The sequence below is a fragment of the Penicillium bovifimosum genome (genome assembly GCF_028826915.1).
Source record: "Penicillium bovifimosum strain IBT 22155 chromosome Unknown utg000002l_segment0_segment0, whole genome shotgun sequence".
NCBI classification, from domain to species: Eukaryota; Fungi; Ascomycota; class Eurotiomycetes; order Eurotiales; family Aspergillaceae; genus Penicillium; species Penicillium bovifimosum.
This window is the reverse complement of record NW_026622711.1, coordinates 4,371,152-4,394,546: the sequence shown is the minus strand read 5'-3', so window position 1 is coordinate 4,394,546 and position 23,395 is coordinate 4,371,152. Positions and strand designations below refer to the sequence as shown.

Sequence of the window (23,395 nt, the reverse complement as noted above, 5' to 3'; positions counted from 1 at the left end):
CTCGCCTCGAAGCCCCTCCATATGCACTCTATGCGTGGCATTGCGCCCTTACTCTCCCGGCGCTCCGTGTTACCTTTGTTACCCCTCCGTGTTTCTCGCCTGTCAACTCCCAAACTCGCAAAACCCTTCTCCTCATTTTCACTCCTCACTCGCGCGCCAGCTATGGACGCAAGCGTCAAGCAGCATTACCTGGCTGACTCGCCTCCTACGGTGGTCAGACTGGAAATTAAGACACACTTTGATAAACTCAAAGATCAAAACTTGAGGAAATATGCACACTTCATGAGCAGGTAGGGTGTCCTGGGACGGTCCATTCGCCAGGTACCACATGCTTCCAGAGCTACTGAAAGCTAATCTCTCTTCAAATTTCCCTAGGGCCGCATTTGAAGGCACTCGAGTCACACTCCGTCAGGTCTCCCCCGAGTCCGAACCCATTTACGACCTCATCTTATCACTCTATCGTGCTTCCAATGGCGACTGGACCAGCCTCGCTGAGAAAACCCAAGTCAGCTCTGAGGACCTCCGGTTTTTCCTTGAATATGCAGGTCAATTCTTGGGCAACTGCGGAAACTACAAGGGCTTCGGCGACTCCAAGTTCATCCCTCGCCTGTCCGCATCGGCGTTTGAGGCTCTGGCTTCGGCCACTGAAGAGACGAAGGCCGCTTTCCAGAAGGCTAACACTACTGGAGGGGGTATCTACGAAACCAGTCTACAGTCGATGATGCACCTCGGTTACCCTAAGGATGGCCACATGACAACCTACTATCCCGACTCGCCGACGATCTCGCAGGATGAGATCACGGCAATTGGTGATTTGATGGAGAAGAAGGGACTTGCCTTGGAGAATACCAGAATCCGCAAGACTTCCTCCGGAGATTTCGAGCTTCTAATTGCATCTGGTGTTTCCTCGCCCCCTGTAAGGGATCGGGATCTTGGTGAGGTGGACACATTTGAGCTTGAGGGAGATCTGAAAGGGAAGACGCTGCGTCTCGTCTTCGGTGATCACCAAGAGGAGATGGCCAAGATCGCGCACAGTGTCAAGCAGGCAAGCCTCGTTGCTGCAAACGATAACCAGAAGAAGATGCTGGAAGCATACGCTCTCTCATTCGGAGCTGGCTCAATTGAGGCTTTCAAGGAGAGCCAGCGCATCTGGGTTAAGGATCAGAAGCCTGTCCTGGAGACGAACCTGGGCTTTGTTGAGACATACAGAGACCCCCATGGTGTACGCGGAGAATGGGAAGGCTTTGTGGCTTTGGTAAGACCGACGTGATATATCAACATGAATCTTGGATTGCTAACTTTCAAAGGTCAATCTGGAGCGCACACGAGCATTCGGCACGTTGGTCGACAGTGCCGAGAGCATGATCCCCAAGCTTCCCTGGGGCAAGGACTTTGAGAAAGACAAGTTCCTCAGCCCCGACTTCACATCATTGGAAGTGTTGAGTTTCGGTTGCTCAGGTCTCCCAGCTGGCATTAACCTGCCCAACTATGATGATATTCGCCAAAACCTTGGCTTCAAGAATGTGTCCTTGGGCAATGTCCTAAGCGCCAAGGCTCCCAACGAGGCTATCCCTTTCATCGCTGAACGCGACCAGCAGGTATACCGCGACTTCCGGGACCCAGCCTTCGAAGTGCAAGTTGGCATTCACGAACTCCTCGGTCACGGGACCGGTAAGCTGTTGCAGGAGACAGCGCCAGGGGAGTATAACTTTGACATTAAGAACCCGCCCATCAGCCCTGTGACAGACAAGCCCGTGTCAACCTGGTACAAGCCCGGCCAGACCTGGAGCTCGGTGTTTGGTTCCATTGCTTCCTCGTATGAGGAGTGCCGTGCCGAGTGCGTGGCCATGGCCCTTGGCTGCGACTTTGGCATCCTGAAGATCTTCGGATTTGGCGACGGCAAGGAAGACTTGGCCGGCGAGGCCGGCGATGTCTTGTTCGCAGCATACCTGTCCATGGCTCGTGCCGGTCTTGTTGCCCTAGAGTTTTGGGACCCCAAGACCCAGAAATGGGGCCAGGCACACATGCAGGCTCGCTACAGTATTCTGCGCACTTTCCTCGATGCTGGTGACGACTTCGTCAAGTTGTCTTATAGCAAGGAGGACCTCTCTGACTTGGAGATTCATCTTGATCGCTCGAAGATTCTTACCCACGGACGTCCCGCCGTGGAGAAGTATCTCCAGAAATTGCATGTCTACAAGAGTACCGCCGATATTGTGGCTGGTAAGGGCTTGTATGACGATATTACCTCTGTTGATAGCTGGTGGGGATCCACTGTTCGTGATGTCGTTCTGAAGAACAAGGTCCCGCGTAAGGTGTTTGTACAGGCCAACACTATTCTCGAGGGTGACGAGGTCAGCTTGAAGGAGTATGAGCCTACTCTCGAGGGTTTGATTCAGAGCTTTGCTGAGCGCAATGTCTGATCAGCATATTAAACATGAGGAAACAGGTACAAATGAATACCGTACATATCTTTATACTACAGAAGGGAGCCCCTTTTGCTTCTCAAAGAACTCCTTTGTCTCTGAGGTCCCGGCCTTTTAGTAACCATAGCTCTGTGGTAGATCCCTAATGTCCCTTGATGTTTTGTAAAGTGCTAACTTTGTGAGTTTGTGTCGTATTCTTTCGATACAAGCACCTGATATTCATAAAAACACGTGCCCAGGTGATCCCTAGAATGGATTCCATGGACTACGCAGGCATATTGGACAACGCATAGCTGAAAATAGGTTCATGGATTGCGGGGACCGGAGCTTCAAAGCCTATGACATGATTCGGGTCCGTAGGCGTTGAGCACTGTCAACATAATTTAATACTACAAAGTGAAATAGTTATAGGCCAGCACATTATAACACAGCTATAACTCCCCCAAGTTCCAATCCAACGCAATAAAAACAAGCTAAGGAAAGGACACGGGCACGTGCCAAGGTTGTGATGGCCACCTACTGCCGCTGCGGCTTTACCGCCAGCCAAGTTGATCGACGTTTCCCCAACCTCTAGGCGCTGCTCTCGCCCCCCGTTAACACATCTCAATCACTGCGACGGACCTCAAGAAGAGGAATTTGTGTTTATATAAACTCGATTTGGTATATCATTTGATTTGGTGGTGCTGAACCCCAGTACTAAATTGGAAACAGGTTAGGACACCCCAGCCTGCTGCAGCGACCTGCTCAACGCTAGAACTCAGATTGATCGCATGGCTAAACCAGTGTCCAGAAGCTCATCATTTGTAAAGCGCAGACCAATCTGCCTGTTTTGATTCAGGCAGCTCATAAACACGGTGTCGCAAGAATCGTCGCAACCATCAATCACGGCTTGCCCGCCCCATTTAACGGACTCCCCAGAGGAGGACGGCGACGACGCCGACCACTACTATACTGCCCCACCGCCGCACACACCAGCCTCAAGCTCAAACCTCTCTCATACGCATCCTCCGCCATTCTCATCCCTTGTCTTTCCATCACCCTCCGACCCCAATCGTGCATCTAAAGTCACCGAGCCCGGACCCGCTTGCCATCCTGCGTTAGCGCCTCCAGCACCTGGCGACGAGTCGCTTGAGCCAGCCCCTTCTTCGGCGGTTGTTGCTGACACAAAAGCGTCATTTTCTGAGACGAAAAACGACGGCTCCGACGACGGCGAACCACCGCCGCCTTACACAGAAGGTTACAGTCCCTTGGAGTCTTTCACCTACGTGATGGCTGCTGCAGGAGGTGCCTCCAGTTTGATCACTCAGGTCCAACAGACCGGGCCGCTGAACACTCTTAGTGGTATGTTTATGAGATACGCCGCTTGGCGCACTGCGTTAACGCTTTCCATTTGTAGATATCGGCGGAGATGAAAACATCAATCTCGACCTTAGGTAGGATCGGCACCTTTACCATACCCTCAGTTTATGTATGAAACTAACACGTTGATAGGGGTACACGATTCAGCCTCTCGCGAGATGAGCTGTTGACATTGCCTGAATTTGTCTTGCTTTCACTCTTCCCCAATGGTCTCCTCCCTGATGGACATGCGACTGCAAATGGCTACGAAGGCGATGTTTTCCCAGTCGACGTACGTAACGTCCTGTCTGTAGCACATGGAAACCCTCTAACAGCGTCATTCTAGTACGATCCGGCCTCTCTTCAGTACATGCTGGACTTCTTCCGAACGGTTGCCCAATCAATTCCCTCGCCACCAGCTTCTGGCTCAGCCTCACCTGAACCGGAGGGAACAGACCCAATGCAGAACTCCACCCGCGACATGCTGCAGGACCGTGCGGGCATCATCGTCCTACGAGAGGACCTCGACTTCTATGTAATCCCCCCACGTGCGGACATCGGACACGAGGAGATGCTGGAAGTCAAACAATCAGCTGGCAGATCGTTGTTGAGACAAGACGGTATTTTCTCTGGGCTCAGAAAGAGTGAAGAGGTCGGGTCAACTGAGCAGCATTTGATTGAAATGCTGACGGCTGGGTGAGTAAGATCCTAAATTCAGATCATGGTCCAGCGCTAATATCGACAAAGAGGATTTGATCGTGCGGACCAGTGGGGCCATCGTGCTCCGGAGCCTCACAAGGCGGTTATCTGCAGTCTTGCACTCGCCAAACTCCGCACCGACATCCGTGGAGACCTATCCAACAACAATGCGGTGGGTATGGCCCAGAAGCTTCTATTGTTCTGGCGCAAACCCGCCCGTCGCTGCTGGTGGGAAGGCATCGAGCTTACCGATGTCGAGGGGGTTGAAGGTCCAGTCAAGATCTGGATCAGGCGTGTGTGGACACTGGAGATGGTGAGACCTATATCCCTTGATTGTGTCGTATTTCCGATGGCTAACCCGAATGTAGAGCGTGATTGGTCTTCGTTGATTTGGTCTTATTTTAGTTCTCCTTTTTTGCATCTTTACTGCGATCTGCAAATACCATTCCCCCGGCTGTATGCCCCGAAGTTTCGTTTATTTCTTGTCTACTGTTGCATGTACATATGTCTGCAACCCGAATATTCCAGTCTTCATTTAGTCTTTATCTCACTTCCAGCAGGGCTGGCGTACTTGGCAGTTCAGGGGTCTGTATTGTTTCATCTTTGAGCTCTCTTTCTGTTTGTTGTGAATTAATGAACATCTTGTCGCCGAGTGACATAGATCTCGTGGCATTATTTGAACCACAAAGGGTGGGATGGCTCCCTGAGAGCTTAGTCCTAGCTTATATCGAAGCGAAAATGGACGAGAAGCCACTCATACAGCCAGCCATGGGGAGAGTAGGTATAATCAAACGATCATTCTAGGTATTGATGGGGTTGTACGTACTGAAATTCCAGTTGACTGCTTTGTTGTCGCCTGAGGCATGGGTTACGTGATGGTGGTCCCAAAATGGACTAGCGCTGAAATGCGCAAAGTCGCGCAGAATATCGGTCTCACAGCTCGACTCTCCAGCTGAGCATATTTTGATACCTATCACGCGACTTCGATCTTCTTCGATCTCTTCATATTTCCTCTCACTTGACACTTATCTTCGTTGTCAACTCTCTCGCGCTTGGACCATCCCAAGTTATACCTGACTGCCGTGATCAGCCCTTCGAACATTGAATTGATCAACAATCGCAAGCTCTCTATCTTCCCGCCGATATCCCCGAAGGGGCATGTTACCGTGCAATTGAATCGCCAACATGTCCCCTCTTCGAGGATATATCACCTCCTATCCCCCGCGCATGCGCCAGTATGGCAACGCGCTCCTCACACCCGTTAATCCTCCGACTCAGGTCGGTCCGACGCCGCGCACCACGAAGCGTGGAACTACAGCCATCAACTACGCAGAGGACGGCTTTGATGAAGAAGATTTTGACGAAGATGGGCCCCGCCGCCCAACGGGACTGAGAAGTCTTCGCCGCGAAGAGACCGCCGACAAGTTGGTGCCTTACTCAGATAAATTGGGTAAAGAAGTGCACGCGCCGGTGGAGGTGCAAGGTATCTTTCGCGAGTGGATGATCAAGAGAATGCTGCGACCAGCGTAAGTTACTCATTGGCAAGACTCATGGGGCCACCAAAGACAGTGGCCTCCGTCTTGTCTTTCACTTTTCGAACCTGACTAACACCCAGCGTGGTGATTCCAGATGCGCCGATCAATTGCAGATTCAAGCACAGCTCCCTTTGACTCTGGTTCCCATCCGGATCGATGTTGAAGTCCCCGCGCACCAACCCCTCGAACCCTTCCCCTTCCCACGCGCTGCCGTCGATCCTAGTATCAACCAAACTCTCCCTGCCTATCGCCGACCTGAGCCATTGCCCCCGTACCGCATCAAGGACAGCTTTTTGTGGAATCTCCATGAATCGCTCTCCACCCCCGAAGAGTTTGCCATTGGATTTGTCCGCGATATGGACCTCCCCAATCCTCAGGCCACGACCATGACCATCAGCAACCAGATTCGACAGCAGCTCGAGGAGTACGCTGGTGTGGCTCTCCATCCTCTTTTCCAGAGCACAGACGCTGGCACAGTGACCAGCCTTCCGGCACAGACGGAGCCGTCACGGGACGCATCTACGACGCCCGCCGTTGTCAATGTCGCGACACCTGATAGCGGCGCCAACGCGGCAACTACTGTTACAGTCACCAAAGAGGCATTGGTGAATGACAGTCTTCTGAATCCCGACGATGCATACCGCTGCTTAATCACTCTCAACATCAACCTGCAAAACAAGCTCTACACCGACAAATTCGAATGGTCACTACTACACCCACCCGGCATGGCCGAGGAGTTTGCGCGCATCACTTGCGCGGATCTCAGCCTCGGTGGGGAGTGGGTCAGCGCGATTGCGCACGCCATCTATGAAGCAGTTTTGAAATTCAAAAAGGAAGTCTGCGAGAGCGGCACTCTGGTCAGCGGCCTCACTGGCTACGGCAATGAAATCGAAAACCTGGCAGCAAACGGCATCGAGGCCGGCTGGCGTTATGACCCCGAGACCATCTGCGATGGCTGGCAACCGCAGGTTGAGGCTTTGTCCAAGGAAGAGATTGAACGCAGAGAAGGTGACCGCGAGCGCCAGATCAGACGTTTGCGCCGAGAGACAGCTAGGTTCTCATCAACTACGGGTATTACCCCCGAGATTTCACGACAAAGCAGCGGCAATTACTTCGAGGTTGACGCCGAGACTCCTCTTGGACGTGGTGAGCGCAACAAGCGCAAGCGTCGTTTCCGCAGCTTGAGCCCTTCGGGCCGAGGTGGAACCCCCGGTGGCCGGGGCACCCCGGACAATGGAGCAGGTGCTGGTTATGGCGGCGGCGGTGGCACCCTTTCTGAATGGTATGTGATTGTCCAGCTCACGTGACTGGGGATATGTACTAACGTCACTGGTTGATAGGGAACGGCAAAGTTGGCGTTGCAGGAATTGTGCTGTCTGGGGAACGGCGGTTTGGGCTGTGCGTGACGGCCCAGATGGACCAAGGGTAAGTGAAAGCTCTTCGGATGTATTGCCAACTATTTCTAATGACTGGTTTTTACAGACCCTTTGCCACAACTGTGGCCTGCTTTACGAACGCGACAAGGTTGCACCGGAGTGGTCGAAAGACCTCCACCGTCATGACGTCCCCGTTGGCCGCTACGCAGAGCGTTAGGCGGGCCTTGTTTTCCCTTTTCTACAACCTTCTATCATGTATGACTATTTCTAGCCAATGACTCGTTTGATGCCAAGTACTTCTTATTCTTAGCCGCTCAGTCTGTTCTGACGGAATGTTTAGGCAGTTCTAGTTCGGCGCCGTGGCGCATCATGTTTCAATATCCATAGCTAATCCGTGACTTTATCGTCATCTGTTCGTTATTTCACCGTTACTGGGCCGTTACTTCATCCTCGCATTTCTCCGATTTCCGCATCAATAGCTTCTTTGCCCCTGATGCAAGCTTTCCAACACCGCTGGGGGTTCGCCTGACCGATATATAGGCTTGGAAGGTTGGGGCATTTTCATGTTTGTCCTCTTCCTATAAATTCTTCTTGCTCTTTCTCTCTCTCGTCCTCGTCACTTACTCTCATCACTGCGACTTGTGACGATCCAGTGTGTAATGATCAGGCAGCTTTAGAGTAGGTCGAGAGCAGGCATGGACTCGTCATGTGGTTGGACAACCTGTTGATGCCTGATGGTTGTTGTCTAGGTTGAGTCCTGTGACAAGAAGTGGAATAAATAGCTTCTTGGCCGATTCCCTTCTTCTTCTTCTCTCTTCCTCATTCATAGTTGTTGTTTTAGTTGAATGCACTCTTTCTCACAGAAGACTTGGCCGATCACACTCTCGGTTCTTCTGGACGAATCGAGCTCTCATATACGCGCTCGCCAGCACGAATACGCGGTAAGCCCGCCGAGGTAGTAGCTAGTGGCTATTATTGGAGATTACTAACGGTATCTAGATGTGCTTAACTATCAAGTGCCTTCTTCGCTACGCCCCGAAGCCTGATAAGGCGTGTCTAAAGCGGCTGGTCGGTACATGCGCCCTAGACCTGTTACGTGCCGGCATACACGTCTGACCGTCACGTAACCTGCCTTCCACAAGCAGAAAAGATGGGTTGGACTGGTCATATGATGGGTTCAGGACCATGGTTCAAGACCGATGATACTTTTCTTTCATGCTACAACCATCTTTTCAAGGAAAGAGGCGAAAGTATCTCTCCAAGGGAAGGAGCGAGCACGGAGGAAGAATATGAAAAGGAGTTCTTCTGTGCTGCTCTTTTTCTTTTCTCTTCCCTTCTCCAGTTCTGTTACCTTCTCAGCACAGGAAACAGTCATCTCTTCTGTTCTTTTTCCTTCTGGCTTCTAACAGAATGTGTCAGATGGATAGTGCGCACAGAATCAGCCACAGAAGACATGGTTCTCGAGTCCGGCTTCAGGCCTCTACCCAGCTCAACGTCGAGGAATCGTGGTTCATCACTTCGCGGTGTCCACAGAGCTCCCTGAGTAATTTCAGCGGAGTGCACATACAAACCCAATCATTACTGTGAAACCTCAAATGTGAGATGAAACCCAGCCGGGCTGTGACCATACAGATCAGGACTACACTCTTGTCTCGCGAATAGAGACCTGAATCTTGGTTTGCGCCTGGGTCGTGGAGGGAAGGGTCCTTCAGTGTCCTTATCCAGGAATACGCGGTAAGCCCACCTAGCTACTAGCTACTTACCACTAGAGATAACTAACAATATCTAGGCATGCTTCTTGAATACCTTCTTCACCACGCCCCCAATCCTGAGGACGCATGGATCCAGCCCTTCCATGGTGGTGGAATTAATCTGATGGTGATATGCTTCATCGGTGAGCAAGGTTGGCTGTGCGTCATTATTAGGTTCTTCCAAGTGGATATGACCTTCAGACAGATTGCTGTCACAGAAGTCGTTCTTGCCACTCAGGATCGATACGAAAGTTTCCGCCATCTGCTAAATACCTGGAACAAGTCAAAAGTGGGAGCGAGATTCTCAAGTACGATCCCCAGCAATTGAACCCCGAAGCCAGGGGGAACGGCATATTCGATATCCCCGCTCATGAGCAATATCGGATCCTTACAACCATAACGTCGAGTACGACAACGACGGGGTCGAGGAAGTCGCTGAATGAACAAACTAGGTATAAATGCCGCGCTTATGGCATTTCTAACATCCATTGCCATGAAGCACCCGTCAATTGAGGGACATTCGTCCCCGAATCAAAGGATGCTCCGGGCTGAGTTCAAGCCCGGGGTGAGCTTTACCGTCAAAGTTGACGGGTGCTTCATGGCGACGGATTGCTCCATTGGCATACTTGTCGAAACGAACAGGTCCGAGCGGTTTATGCACGAGCCCGAGGTATCGATGCAGGAATCAGCTGAAATGGTTGCATGGTTGATGGATGATCCCATCATCCCCCAATCCATTATCCGCGGCGGGTAGGAGTTCCTATTCCTTAATCAATGGCTGGCCGTTAGAAAACGCTGACACACTGAGATCTAGCCACCGTTTAAGTTTTCTGCCAAGACGGCCCAGATGGAGCTGTACATTATAGGTTGCGGCAAGTTTCGACACAGCCTACATAAACTGGCTGAGGAGTAAGCGTGCCGTGCGCCTACCAAGGAAAAGCTTCTGTGCATGACCCGAGTTGGGCCATGGATGTTAGACAGGGTCACATGGCCGATGATATGGAGGATTTTGCCATTACTGCTAGCAATTATGATAGCAGCGCCCCCGTGGACGGCGGCCGCGGGTATCAGAAGGATCACGAGCCGCAACATCAGCTGAGCTGAACATGGAGGAGTTCACCCGCCCGGTTCTCTGCCAACGCCCATTCTCCAGTCGCGTTGGATCCAAATACGTTCTGGTGCGGGGGGACCCCGATATCCCGACCAATGCCAACCCTCCGCAGGAGATCAGCAATCGGGTCATTGATGAACTTGTGTCTGCCTTTGCTGAGGAATACGAGGGCCCTCGGCCGGTTCAAGCCGAGGAGCGTGATGACGCGAACCCCTGGATTCATCGGACGAGGTGGACCGTCTACCTCCGCGGAATCAACACCCAGGCCTGGTGGACTGCGGCACCCGACGCGGAGTCATCCGACCCGACTGAAATGGCTGCCCGCGCGATATGGGATGCCATGCCCACCGTGCCCGTAGGCCGTGTCACGCAGCAGGTGTGTACAGAAACCGGGCATATCGTTCGCACCGAAGCGGTTCGGACTGAGCAAGGCCGACAGCCTCACCAGCCACTGCAAGCGTACATGGATGCCGACAACGTTGCCAGGCACGTTCTTCCTTGCCAGCAGATCCTGATGTTCTTCACTCGCACCCAGGCTGCGCATGAATGGAACAGTCCACCGTACAGGTTTACCCGGCGCCAGCGAGCTTCGTGGTACTTGCCTTGGAGAGCGGCCCAGTCGGGCGCATCATCCAGCCCATCCATTGCCAGCGACGAATCGCCTTTCCAGCTCCCTGGCAATCCTCCAGCCAACTGGCGAGCCTCCAGCCAACTGGCAAGGCTATATTCCTACGAATCCCCCCCCAATAATCCCACAGCGATGATGACATGTATGTAAAGCAAGCTGAATCGAGTTAATAAGAACACCATTATCATCACCATCGTCCCACAGGGAGATATTCCGCGTCTGATCTGATGTTTAACTCTAATGGATGGTATTGAGAAATATGGATAGTAGAAATACGCCAGACTAGATGTTGTGTAATCGAGACTCACAACGTGTCCTCTCCCCCGCTTTGTCTCTTCTTTTCTTCAATCAATACACCCATTCATTTTGGATTGGTTCCCCTTGGCTTCTCTAGATTCCGTCACGTGTGCAACTCCATACTGTCTAGTAGACTGTCGGATGTATTGGGGTTTACCCCGTAATCGTACCAAGCATCCAATACAGCTTCCCCATGCATAGCTTCCGCGTGTTGGTACAGACGTACCGACCCACGAATCTATCGCCCCGACGGATACTTTTTCCTTGCTGTAACAGCATCTCAACAGCTTTCATGCTACACCGACAATGTTGGAGCAAAATAGATTCATACAATTTCAAATTTCAAAGGACCCCTACTTTGACGATGGACTGGCCACCCTGGTCAGGGTGCGGGGAGGGCCCTCGCCGAGTTTCGTCTTGCTCGCCTCCTTAACCTGCACCTCGAGCTGATCGGCCTCCTCCCACCGACCCTGGTCCCTGTACATTGAGGCTAGGGTGGCAATACTGGTCAGCGTGAAGAGATGATCCTCGCCGAGCTTCATCTTGCTCATCTCCATCACCTGCACCTCGAGCTGCTCGGCCTCCTCCCGCCGCCCCTGATCCCAAAACGTTAACGCTAGGTTGTACATAGTGACCAGCGTGGAAGGATGGTCCTCGCCGAGCTTTGCCTTGCTCGTCTTCATGACCTGCATAAAGAGCTGCTCGGCCTCCTCCCACCGGCCCTGCTTCCTGTATGTTGAGGCTAGGTTGCCTATACCGGCCAGCGTGTGGGGATGGTCCTCGCCGAGCTTTGTCTTGCGAGACTCCAGCACCTGCACCTCGAGCTGCTCGGCCTCCTCCAAGCGGCCCTGGTTCCTGTACGTTGAGCCTAGGTTGCCCATACTGGCCAGCGTGGAAGGATGGTCCTCGCCGAACTTCGTCTTGTGAGTCTCCGTCACCTGCACAAGAAGCTGCTCGGCCTCCTCCAAGCGGCCCTGGCTCCAAAACGTTGAGGCTAGGTTGGACATACTGGCCAGTGTGGAAGGATGGTCCTCGCCGAGCTTCATCTTGCTCGTCTCCATCACCTGCACCTGGAGCTGCTCGGCCTCCTTCCACCGTCCTTCATCATAGTGTACCTTCGCCAGTGTTGTCCAAATGAAAATCTCGCTCATTTCCCTGGTGCTAAAACAGTTTGGATCGATATTACCTACATCCGGAAGATGCAGGATAAGATGCCGGCGGAACTGTGGCTGGCGACCTTCTGCCGTAATCTGGGAGCAAGCAGCAAGCACAAACCTAGTGTACCACGACTGCCAATTCCGATTTTGGTCGCGACGAATTGCTCTCCACTGAACCAGGCTGTGCATTGTGGTACCAGGCCAATCTCCGTGCACAAGCTGTATTAGACCGTAGCGAACCAGGACATCTATGCTATGTCGATATATGAAGTTGTCCCACTTTCCTTCGGATTCCGGAATAAACATTCGGAGCCCAGTGCAATCCCCTTCGCCGAGCTCCTTGACGACCGTAGACATACCTAGACTCGCTAGACGAAACATTTCGTCCTGCACAATATTTCCTTGGAAACAAGCCAATAGTGTCAAGAGTAGACCAGGCTGCAGGTGGGAATACTCTCTTTCAATTTTATCTAGAGTAGTATCCCATACCGTCCACACAGTTCTCTCCGCAGAGGTTAACCCTCGAAGATGATCCATCTGCAAGAGCTCATCGCGGTGCTTCTCATAGTCTTCTAAATACTGCGTGAGGGACAGTTCAGGGGCAACGGTATTGCCGATGTACGCGCCGGCAAGGTCAATCGCCAGTGGTAAGTATCCAAGCTTCTTCGCCACTTCGTCGCAGCCCTCTTGCACGGACTTTGGGACCAAGTCGATGTTGTCCGACAGATGGCGCAGAAGGACCATTCTCGCTTCTCGTGGGGACATGTCACCAACTCGAATTCGTTCGCAGCCTTTATCGACCAGCTTTTGACTTTGGCCATCGCGGCTGGTGATAATTATTCTTCCTCGGGTTCCCTTTGGCATAATCTTTTTAATGCCCCAAGTGACGTCGTCCGCATTGTCGACGATAACCAACCATTCATCATCCACTTCAGTGCGGTTGCGAAGCCATCGAAGTACACCCTGAATGACTAGGTCGTCCACAAGAGCTGTACTCTGCTGATTGTTTGGTTCCTCCGCAAGCCCAATTTCTGCGGCGCATCTTCTGAAACTAGATCGGACAGTCTCTTCGCGTGTTGCATCAATCCAGAGAATTGGGTTAAACCGATGAACACTGCATTCCGTAAACTTCAGCGCTAACTGAGATTTACCTGCCCCCCTAATCCCTGCAGAGTGACTGCAAATGGAACGCTGGCCCTTACATGTCGTATTTGAAGCTTTTCTTCCAGCTCCTTCCAAAGCAGATCACGTTGTATAAAGGTCGGTACAGTCTCGAGTGGAACGGAATATTGGCGCTTCGTCGGTTGAACCAAAGGTGCCAATACTCTGGCAAGCTTTGAAAGAATGATATTATAGCTTTCATTTCTTGAATCGAACTTGTTCAGCCCGTAGTGATCGACGGCTAGACCTATTTTGCTGACCATGTTCCCCTGATAGGTGGCCGACCTCTCAGAAACGCACTTCTTTTGGTATCAGTATGCTCCGTGGCTGTCTGTGCATTATTTCAGGTCTACTCACAAACATTTGCCATCGCAAAAACCCTAGTCGGAGAAGACAAAGTGGCCTCTGTTCATAGAAATTGACCACTTGCAAATCATCTCGTATACTAGAGATGAAGTTTTCGTGTAAGTCACTCAACACGACAGAGTCGTATTCCAGATTGGCCAGGATCAATGGATTAGATCCTAGGGGTTGCAAGGCAAATGCGGCAAGCCGACCCCAAGGCCCAAAGCTAGTCCCGCGATGCGGTGTACCTAGAAAAAAAGTCGCCCTTGTTTGCTCCACAATATGATTGAACTCGCGCCTGCGTTTGGCTTGAATAAGCGCCTAACAAATTTAGCAAAGCCCCATGGAAGGAACATCAATCTCCTACCTCCTTAACTACCAGACCCCCGTAGCTATGTCCCACGAAGACCAAGCATCGACTCTGCTCCTATGGAGTGATCAGCAAGAACCCTTGGCTAAGGGGGTTGTCAATACTCACATGCTTCGACTGACGAATCTGCCCATTAATATGTTCAAGAAGATGGGCACCGAAGGCCTGGAGCCGTGTATAGATCGCATCCCGCTTCCAATATGAGTCATAGTTATAGAAAAAGATGCGAGCATCTTTGCTGACCTCCGGGGGAGGTCACTTGGAAGAAATTCGCTGACCCAGTTCACGTATTGCTCACTGTTCGTGGGGTTTCTCGCTTGCCACGTCGTATCAGGGTTGGATCCGAGGCCATGGACGAATATGATACTGTTTACATACGTCAACAACATCGAAACTTTCGGGTTGCTGTTCCACCTACTCAATCCCACTAGCACGCGCGGGCACGTAGCTCTTCACTGGAACGAGCTCGAATCTCGACCTTGGAGCTTGATCAGCGATGAGCCGACTCGGAATTCTTTTGGCGGCCCAATAATAGGTGAATGCGACCGATAGAGCGAAAGTGAGCAGATACACAGTCGTGGCTTGGTTCATAGCTGATTGGTGGGCTCTGCCGCATTGGTTCCATGGATGGAGTCGGTAATTAGTAAGCGGATTGTATATGGACCTAGGTATTGGGATGGATGACTTCCATCAAAAGCGTTGAAATATGAATAGCTGCTTGACTAAGGAAAATCCATGGAAGCTATACCACTGTCCTAATCTGAGGGGTTTCCGGCTGTGCAATTCAGGATCTGCGGCTGAATCGCCGGCGCTAGACCAATGATGGTGATGATGAGTTCATTTACCCGATTTAGCTCCGCTTTAGGTACATTATCTGTGCCTTTGAGGGGTGTGGGAAGCCACGGACGACCCATCACCGACTTACCAACCAATAACCAAATACCAAGTACCAAGTACCAAGTACCTTTTGTATAGTCAAGCCATATAAAAGGTACACGGCGGGCACCAGGTATACATCGAAAGGTACATGTCCGGGATGAAATCGTCTTAGCCACTGACTCTGTCCTGGTTCCCTCGTCAACTCTGGCCACTAGACCTCTTACTCTCCATCCTCCCACCTGGAAGAAGCTACGGGTATCTCGCGACTTTCAAACAGCGTCATGGAAAGCCACCAAGCACAATTTTCACAGTAAGTCCTTAATTCTTCAATAAAGGACCACCTAGTTAGTAGAAGATTAATATTAACAGATGCGTCCCCTCGTCATCGGCCCCAAACCTGACCCTGAGTCTCTCATCGCCAGACAAGATCCAAACAAAATTATCAGTTTTTCATAGTGACGGGCTACTTATAACACTCCAACGCCAGAAAGACGACATTCCTAAGCCCTTTATTTTCAAATGGACACCTAAAGGAGACTTCTTTAATCCCTCAGAACTCAGTCTATTCCGCGTTGTCGAGAAGACTGGTTCCGATGATATTCGGGTGAAAGAAGAAATTCAGTTCTCCGACCAGGACAACCATAAAGAGCCAAAACCGATTACTGTCAGACAGTGGGCCGATGACCATGTCTTTGAACTTGGTCCTGACAAGTCTATTTCTTTTAAAGTGAATTTCCCCGACTCATGGAGGCAGGCTCTTGTTCCTGGCGAGAGGTATGAACTGTTTTGGAGGGGTGCGACGGGGATTGCATTATGGGATTGGGGCAACTTGGACGAGTATATGGGCAGAACATTGGAGGTGAAAGAAGCGGCGAAGAGAATCTACCTACGTTGTAGTAGTGACAGTGGAAATGATCAGATGAGCGATGGGCCCGGAGTGCTGATGCGTTTTACTGCCATTGGCGAAAACGTGAATTTGCAGCGCGATTCTGGTGCGTCTATGTTTACGTCTCCAGACATGGACTTGGCAATAACTCGGAAGAGCGTGTAAGTGAATACCCTTGCTTTCAATATCGCTATCGCTGACATTTAATAATTTTAGTTCAAGCGCACCGATGCTTAGCCTATCGCTCGAAATAGTGGATGGTCCCGGAAAGCTAAGGCGAGACAACAATGGAGCTCTAACGATGGAATTCCGATGTAAGGTTTTATATCACGGGGTTGGAAGCGCTAATCCCGCTACTGCGAGCCCTATCACTTTTCACTGCAATATTTTTCGCGACGAATTAAGTTACAGATTGGATTATCATCGTCGTGATGAGGATGAAAAGTGGAAACCCTGTGGTTACCGCAGCATTTGTCTCGGGTTCGCGGATTGGCCCGACGCCGAGGTCAATATCTCCCAAAATACGGACTTTGTGAGTCTCCGCCCTGGCGAAATCTGGACTACGCCTATCGGGCTTGACGATGAAGTCTGGGAGTTTCCGAATGATCTTCAGCCAGGGGATGTGTTCCGGTTTGTATTTAAGGGCGCTACGGTAGAATGGTGGGACTGGGGTAGCAAGGATCAAGCGCATACTCAGACGGTGGTCACCGTTGAGTCTATTGCTTTTGGCAGCGTTGTCAACCCAGCTGATAATGGTGGCAGGCCTCTGATTGTGATACCACCCTCTAACCAGGTCGAGTTTGATTTTGCTGGTTAGACGTACTCTTGCTACAAATCTTCACACAGGCTCAATGTTCAAGGATATACATCTTATAACATAATTCATGCCCCGTAAAAACACGGAGAATAAGAACAAGAAGATATTTCCAAATTCTACTCGGCCAACAAGGGTTCTGTTTCCCCACCAGGACTTTGAGCCGAATTGACACCACGTCTCCAGACAATAATACAAAGAAGCGTCTGCCCAAGCGCGTAAACGAGATGGTTTATAGCTGCCCATCTAACCAGTCGTTACATCTCGACAACGGGCGACCTGTAGAATGCGGGCATGCCTGACGGTGACCATCGAATTCGCAGCAGCCATGATACGCCCAGCAAAGCGAAAACAAAGGCTTCAATCGCGAACACACTGACACTCATGAAACAAGAAGGCTCTTGCAAAGTTTAAGTCTGGCGGACCTGAAAAATAATTGAGATAACGATAAAGAGGGTCACAACGGGGTTGACGAAGATAAGGTGGAAGCCGCCAAAAAGGGAGAGGGGCCGCTGTTGTGTTGTAGGCTACGGCATGTGACCGGCACGGAAGAATCACTCTTCCGTGCACAGGCCGAGACACCCTCTCTAGCCCCTGACTGCGCCCAGCCTCTTAATTCATCCAATGCACAAGATATATCCTGAATCCTAGGTACTCCGTACACCTGTAGCATCAACAGCCGCATCGCGGCATCCGACCCCTGGCCGCTATACACCTGCGTACCCCCCGACTCCCTACATGGGCTAGTCTCACCCTCTAACAATGCCATGCGAACTTTAATATTATTCTTAGATCCGACTTTCTTCCAGAAACAGAAGACGACTATAAACTCCGTTATTCACATGCAATGCGACAATTCTTGCTTTAAACATGCGTGGAGCACCAAGACATCCAGTTTCAGGATGAAGCTGTGACGATTTAACCGATTTCAACCTATTGTTTCACAATGAGACCTACTGAGGCCTCGAGAAGGACCAAATCTAAAGAAGAGCTCTAAACCAAATATAAATAGCAGACCTGGAATGTTATACTCGTTTGCTTTCCCTATACCCTCAAAGAACTTTCATTCAGCTTTCCGGCATTCATCTCCTGTCATCAATCATGATGCTCACCAAGTTCTTATCTCTCACGTTGCTGGCTGCTACTCAGGTTGCTTCGCACGGCCTCATTACCCGCATCATTGGAGCGAATGGCATTGAGATGCCGGGCCTAACAGGTAATAGGCTATCCAGGGAATCTTGAGTCTTCAGGTTTTGAATTTGGCTAATTGTTTGGCTTTAGTTGTCGACGGCATACCACGCGATTGCCCTTCTGCTGCATGCGGCGGGCAGAAAGATACTGCAGTGATTCGAGATCAGGAGATGGGAAGCATCAAAGCATCGGCTTTGGGTCGCACTTTGATTTCAGGCCCTGTGGACCCTAAGAGGGTGATCGAGAATTTCATGAAACCTAATACCGAGACGCGAGCTCATGCCCGCCAATTTCTTCAAGGTCTCTGACGCTTTTCAATTTTGAATCCCATACTGGAGAGTGGAGACTAATGTTTCTCATAGATCGCCAAGTCATTAATGATGCGGCTAGTGTTATCACTAATGCCGGTGGAGCTGTTCTCAATGGTCAGTATCAAGAAATTTTCTCTATCCCGCCCGAAAAGAATTGAAAAGTAACTAACTTTTTTCTAGGTGCGCAGGATCTTGCGGACAAAACGCCTTTTGGTGGTGCTATCAAGGGTAAACCCGCCCTCCTTCATGTACGAAGATTTGAGACTGATGACCAAACAGGCGCGCAATCGGCTGTTGATGATGTGGCAGGCGCTTTGCCAGGGGTTAAATCTGGTGCAGTTACGCCCAGTGGTACTGTAGAAAAGGGACTTGAGATTTCTTCGGGCAAAGGTTCGGTCAGTGGGCTGCCTTCTGCTTCTGACGACGGAGTCATCACAATGATTTATCACCAGGTTCGTCACAGGCTGCGAAGCTACTTTAACTGCTCATTGCTTACCATCTCAACACATAGGTAAATCAAGACGGCGCAGGGCCTTTGTCGGCAGATATCGACGCAACGAGTGGGGGCACCGACCCCAAAGCATTCAAACCAGCCAGTGTTATCCAAAACATTCCCGGAGTCGCGGGATTTTCAACCTCCAGCACCATGGATTATGAGGTCAAAGTTAGACTGCCCTCTGGAACAAAGTGCACCGGCATTGTTGGTAACATCAAAAACGTCTGCCTTGTGCGGGTCAGGAACAATGCCATTTCTGGTCCTTTTGGGGGTTCAGCGGCTTTCACAAATTGATGTACTATGGCATCACTGGCAAGTTCTGATCTTTAAGAAGACTGTAAATTAATATCGCGCTAAACAATTTCTAATCAAAAGAGATATAAAAGGTCTATTCCTAGCTATGGTAAATGAACAGAATATACACAAAAGAATTATCAACTGGCGAGCCTCCCATCAACTGGCGAGCCTCCCGTCAACTGGCAAGGCTCCAGCCAACTGGCAGGCCTTCCGGCAGCTGGCAAACCTATATTCCCTCGAATTGCCTAAATAATCCCACAGCGGGAGGATGTATGTAAGGCGGGCTAAATTCAATTAATGATCTGCTCTATCACGCTGTAGACTCATACTTCAAAAGTATCGTGCATGTTGCCTCCGATCTCGAAAAAAAGTTGGGATTGGCTACCTCGGGCGGGTAACACGCCATGAATCGAACGAATGTATCAAATGCTGCATCCCTCGTATTTGTGAAGCTGAATATTTGAGAGATCCAAAGTTGGAGCTTATCGCCGCGACGGTCGTAGCAGGCTTGGACGATCCGCCCGTTGCGGGGGCCGAAGAGAGAAATCACCAAAACCTATAGAAGTATGTCATTAGCATAGCTTCAAAGGTCTAACTAGTCGATGTCATTTAGCTCACTGGGAATAGCATGGCGGTCAGGAACTCCGGCTGGGTGCGGCGATATTCAATGACCTGAGCGATTGCTCCAAGCTCACTTATTAGTAGACTGTTTTCCTCGGCAATCCCATCCGTGCAGAGAACGAAACGGACAGAGGGTCCGGCGAGGATTTCGCCATCCCACCACTCTTGTACTAATTGATGACTCCAGGCCGGAGTGTCGACGCCCCTACATTTCCCGGACGGAGAAAAGAGGAACCCCGAGTCCTTACCACCGCAGAACTTCTCAAAGCTATACACCGTTGTCAGCTAGGTACCTATACGATACTAGGTATATTAAAGAGGCTCAATGTGCGGGCATTAGTGTTACTTACTCGATCCGATCCCACCCAAATGTCTTACTCAGGTAGGTTTTCCCTTGGCGGCGGTAGCTGAACTGTATCCTGATGAAATTGAACACCTGCAGCGTAGCGATTGTGATATTTGAGGATGCCGACTCCGCGACGTAAGCTTTAAATCCGGGATATCCAGGTAACTTTTTAGCTGCGCAGCCTCACTGGCCGATATTTTCCATGGTTTGATGGCCTTCTCGGAAATGGGCTCGAAAAGACATTGCGTCTGGGAGGCCAAGAAATCTTTGTCATTCGGTTCGAATGTCTCAACGGTGGCTCCTAGACCCATAATCTCCTGGGTGAATAAGTTAGAGCGGGTGGCCCCCGCCACCGTATGGAGTATATTGAGCACAATATCTCTTCGGACATCGGGAGGCATAGAAGGGGTGGGCGTCATTCTGCATGGGCTGTGGTATCGACTTTAGAAGAGCGAGATGAAAATGAACAAGAGGAGCGGACAGGTTCTGGAAGTGAAAAGATAGGGACTGTGGTCAACTGATCACTATTACGTCGCGTGAGAATCCAATAACTATCCTTAGAGCCTAGGTAAAGGGACATATCTAGTAGCTATTCTCTTCACGCTGCTGCCCTGGATAAAATACTAGGTATTTGTTACTGGAAGACGAGATCCGAGACTGCGTCCAGAAAATATCTTCCTCTCATTCCCATAATACCTATTAAGTGGACTAAAGAAGCCACAATTACCAAATGATCCTATATAACTAGCTTTCGACCCGACAAAACAACAATTGGTCAATTCAAAACAGCGGTGCGACAACAACCCACAAGAGACCCAGGAAGCCAATGCGAGGAATATCCTCGGACGTTGCGCCATTGTAGATGGGAGAGGAAGATGACGAAATGGCAGAGCCTGTGGAACTTCCAGATGAGCCTGATGGACCGCGAGGTACGGTCATTATTGACCCGGGCACCGATGAGGTGATGACTGATCCAGGAACCGAGCTGCTGACAATTGATCCCGGGACGGAGGTCGTCACTGGCGTGCCTGAGATTTCGGTTGTAACGACAGATCCGGAGAACGAAGTTGTCACAACCGTGCCAGGCTGTGTGGTTGTGATCACAGTACCGGGGATCGATGTTGTGATGGAAGTAGGCGCTTCGGTTGTCGTACTTGTCTCAGTTGCACTGGAGGTTTCTTCTGCCTGAGTACTTGTGGTGATCTCCTCAGTGGTCAGAGACTGGGTACTTGTGGTCTGACCGCTTGTAGTCATGATACTGGTAGTCTCGGTAGTTGTGAAAGTGGTTTCAGTTGGTGTGTCAGAGGTAGAAGTGGTGGTCACCGAAGAAGTGGTGGTGACTTCGGTGGTCACTTCCGTAGTCTGAGTGACTGAAGACGTGGTACTGGTAGCCGTAGTTGCCGTCGTGGAAGTCACCATATCAGAGCAGTAATTCAACCACTGTGCAAATGTCGGCTGCATTTGCGATGAATAAATATCAGATCCAGACTCAGAATCTTCCGCGTTATTGGTAACGCAGTCCTCGCAAATCGCCACATCCTCCATAAACGCCGAGTCGCTCTGACAAATCTCGGAAGTCTTGCCCAGGACTTGCGGTTCGTGGGCAGCACTGTTGCAGTCATTGTAACAAACCGTGGGTATGTTCGTGATGTCAACCCTCTTAGCCTTTCGGCCCGCAATGAAGTCCCGCAGAGAAATAAACCGCTTGCCGACTGCATTGTCGGCCGATGTGTCGTAGATAGAATAGTCCAAACCAAAGCCCTCTGGATTCAGATTGAAGTACTCCTTGGAGAGATCGTACTCCGAGGATGGGTCAGAATCCAAGGGCGGAGCTGGCACACAGTCTGAAGGGGTGCAAACGTATCCAACATCGGGAAGACCAGCTTCAATTGTGCAGTCAGCGCGATCGCCTACGTGAGCTGGCTGACAGATATATCCAGGTGGGCAGCCCCATGTGTAATCAACTGGCAACGCAGCAGTGGGCGTGTAGGTCGGATTGCTGATAAGACTGGGGCACACGGAATTGGGTGCTGGGGAGCTGGGGCTCTCACTGGTTGTAGTGCCAGGGACACTAATCGTCGGAGTGATAACTGGAGGAACAACTGGGGTTGTCGGTGATGGAATACTGGTGACAGACGTAGACACGAAAGTGCTCGTCGGGGGCAGCGGGGGGTTAATTGTCGTATCTGTCAGACTGACGGTTGAAGTGATGGTGGGAACAACCGTTGAAGTGGGCACTGAAATCGGCACAGAAGTGGTTGGAGTCACAGTAGATGACGGAATCACAGTTGGCACCGTCGAGGTCAAATTCTCCGTGCATGAGCAAGAAGTGATTGTTGAGACGGTTGTCACCGTTATCACGGCCTTGACCCTTCCCAGTGCAAAAGCGGTTGGACAGCCATTGACAGTGTCGGTAGTAGTTTCGGTGACGGTAGCTGGAACGCCAGTACGTTCAATGCTCTCGACAGTCGTCGTAGTATACGCAGTGACTGTTTTCTTGAGATCAGAGACTACCTGTGGTGTGCAATTCTCGCCATCACCCCGCCAGAACGTAACTCCGACGGTTCTGGTGACCGCCAATGGCTCTTCTCGCTCTTGTGTCTCTGGTAGTGTTGGAGGCTTAGCATTGATCAAACTGCTGTGACCTGATGCCACGAACGTGAATCCAGTCGCCAACAGCGACAACCAAGCGACGTCCTTCATGGTGTCAATGTTGTCTGTAGGTAGAATTTTTTTTGCAAGACAGGCTCAGGAGAAATCAACAAGTTCGACAAGCTAAACAAAGAAAACGACTCGAGAAAAAGAAGCAAATCACCATCGAGTGCATATGCACGGCCCCCTCAATGAAAGAAAGATTCAATAGCTCATGACGCCGAGTTACCTCGAACCTGTGCACAGATACCTTGACAACACGACATGGCCACCATCACGAAAAAACGCAAGATCCGCAGATAAAAAAAGAAATGGCCAAGTTCTCCGCAAGTTTGACAGGTGTGGAATCAGGGCAACGGTCTGTTAGTGGAGTGATCGGCACTTTTATTTCCCCGCCACTCATTTAGACACGTAACTGCCGAATGCCATCATTGCCATGACGCAGGCCTGCAGGACGTTCCTGCCTAGCAATGAACAGATCAGTCGGGTTGCAATCGAGGAAGGTTACTACGAGCTGTGTAGCGATTCTTTATTCTTGTTGGTTGGGTCGTATTCGCACGGGGCATTGCAAGGGAATTGACAAAGAAAAAAGTGCCAAAGAGAACAAAGCCGGATAATCGCGACAAGCCCGAAAATTCGCCTCTTGGATTTCTACAGGGAGGGTGCGATCGATATGTCAGCAGTCAATCAGGGCTCGTCTGGGGCTGT

At 50.8% G+C, this 23,395-nt stretch overlaps 9 protein-coding genes across 9 annotated transcripts; 6 read left to right on the top strand and 3 right to left on the bottom strand.

Moving 5' to 3' along the window:
* Nucleotides 1-21: 21 nt before the first annotated feature.
* Nucleotides 22-2,423, top strand: N7515_002844 (dipeptidyl-peptidase III; the record flags this gene model as incomplete). Its single annotated transcript, XM_056663588.1, has 3 exons — nt 22-290; nt 376-1,255; nt 1,308-2,423. The coding sequence occupies 3 exons, from the start codon at nt 22-24 to the stop codon at nt 2,421-2,423; spliced, it is 2,265 nt and encodes a 754-aa protein (XP_056525701.1).
* Nucleotides 2,424-3,196: 773 nt separating this feature from the next.
* Nucleotides 3,197-4,852, top strand: N7515_002843 (putative general stress response protein Whi2; the record flags this gene model as incomplete). Its single annotated transcript, XM_056663587.1, has 7 exons — nt 3,197-3,229; nt 3,269-3,767; nt 3,823-3,859; nt 3,918-4,056; nt 4,111-4,460; nt 4,512-4,776; nt 4,832-4,852. 7 exons carry the CDS (start codon nt 3,197-3,199, stop codon nt 4,850-4,852), a joined length of 1,344 nt encoding a protein of 447 aa, XP_056525700.1.
* A 796-nt stretch (nt 4,853-5,648) lies between these two features.
* On the top strand, nt 5,649-7,591 carry N7515_002842 (putative RSC complex subunit Sfh1; the record flags this gene model as incomplete). The annotated part of the gene is made up of 4 exons (XM_056663586.1): nt 5,649-5,989; nt 6,093-7,280; nt 7,339-7,423; nt 7,481-7,591. 4 exons carry the CDS (start codon nt 5,649-5,651, stop codon nt 7,589-7,591), a joined length of 1,725 nt encoding a protein of 574 aa, XP_056525699.1.
* A 2,640-nt stretch (nt 7,592-10,231) lies between these two features.
* On the top strand, nt 10,232-10,751 carry N7515_002841 (uncharacterized protein; the record flags this gene model as incomplete). Its single annotated transcript, XM_056663585.1, has 2 exons — nt 10,232-10,695; nt 10,745-10,751. 2 exons carry the CDS (start codon nt 10,232-10,234, stop codon nt 10,749-10,751), a joined length of 471 nt encoding a protein of 156 aa, XP_056525698.1.
* A 763-nt stretch (nt 10,752-11,514) lies between these two features.
* N7515_002840 (uncharacterized protein) lies at nt 11,515-13,681 on the bottom strand (the record flags this gene model as incomplete). The annotated part of the gene is made up of 2 exons (XM_056663584.1): nt 11,515-13,432; nt 13,521-13,681. 2 exons carry the CDS (start codon nt 13,679-13,681, stop codon nt 11,515-11,517), a joined length of 2,079 nt encoding a protein of 692 aa, XP_056525697.1.
* Nucleotides 13,682-15,354: 1,673 nt separating this feature from the next.
* On the top strand, nt 15,355-16,776 carry N7515_002839 (uncharacterized protein; the record flags this gene model as incomplete). The annotated part of the gene is made up of 3 exons (XM_056663583.1): nt 15,355-15,383; nt 15,530-16,120; nt 16,176-16,776. 3 exons carry the CDS (start codon nt 15,355-15,357, stop codon nt 16,774-16,776), a joined length of 1,221 nt encoding a protein of 406 aa, XP_056525696.1.
* A 1,098-nt stretch (nt 16,777-17,874) lies between these two features.
* N7515_002838 (DUF3129 domain-containing protein) lies at nt 17,875-19,065 on the top strand (the record flags this gene model as incomplete). The annotated part of the gene is made up of 6 exons (XM_056663582.1): nt 17,875-17,989; nt 18,055-18,264; nt 18,327-18,389; nt 18,456-18,503; nt 18,555-18,727; nt 18,787-19,065. 6 exons carry the CDS (start codon nt 17,875-17,877, stop codon nt 19,063-19,065), a joined length of 888 nt encoding a protein of 295 aa, XP_056525695.1.
* A 612-nt stretch (nt 19,066-19,677) lies between these two features.
* Nucleotides 19,678-20,454, bottom strand: N7515_002837 (uncharacterized protein; the record flags this gene model as incomplete). The annotated part of the gene is made up of 3 exons (XM_056663581.1): nt 19,678-19,957; nt 20,040-20,175; nt 20,223-20,454. The coding sequence occupies 3 exons, from the start codon at nt 20,452-20,454 to the stop codon at nt 19,678-19,680; spliced, it is 648 nt and encodes a 215-aa protein (XP_056525694.1).
* Nucleotides 20,455-20,815: 361 nt separating this feature from the next.
* On the bottom strand, nt 20,816-22,738 carry N7515_002836 (uncharacterized protein; the record flags this gene model as incomplete). The annotated part of the gene is made up of 1 exon (XM_056663580.1): nt 20,816-22,738. The coding sequence occupies one exon, from the start codon at nt 22,736-22,738 to the stop codon at nt 20,816-20,818; it is 1,923 nt and encodes a 640-aa protein (XP_056525693.1).
* Between the last annotated feature and the right edge of the window lie 657 nt (nt 22,739-23,395).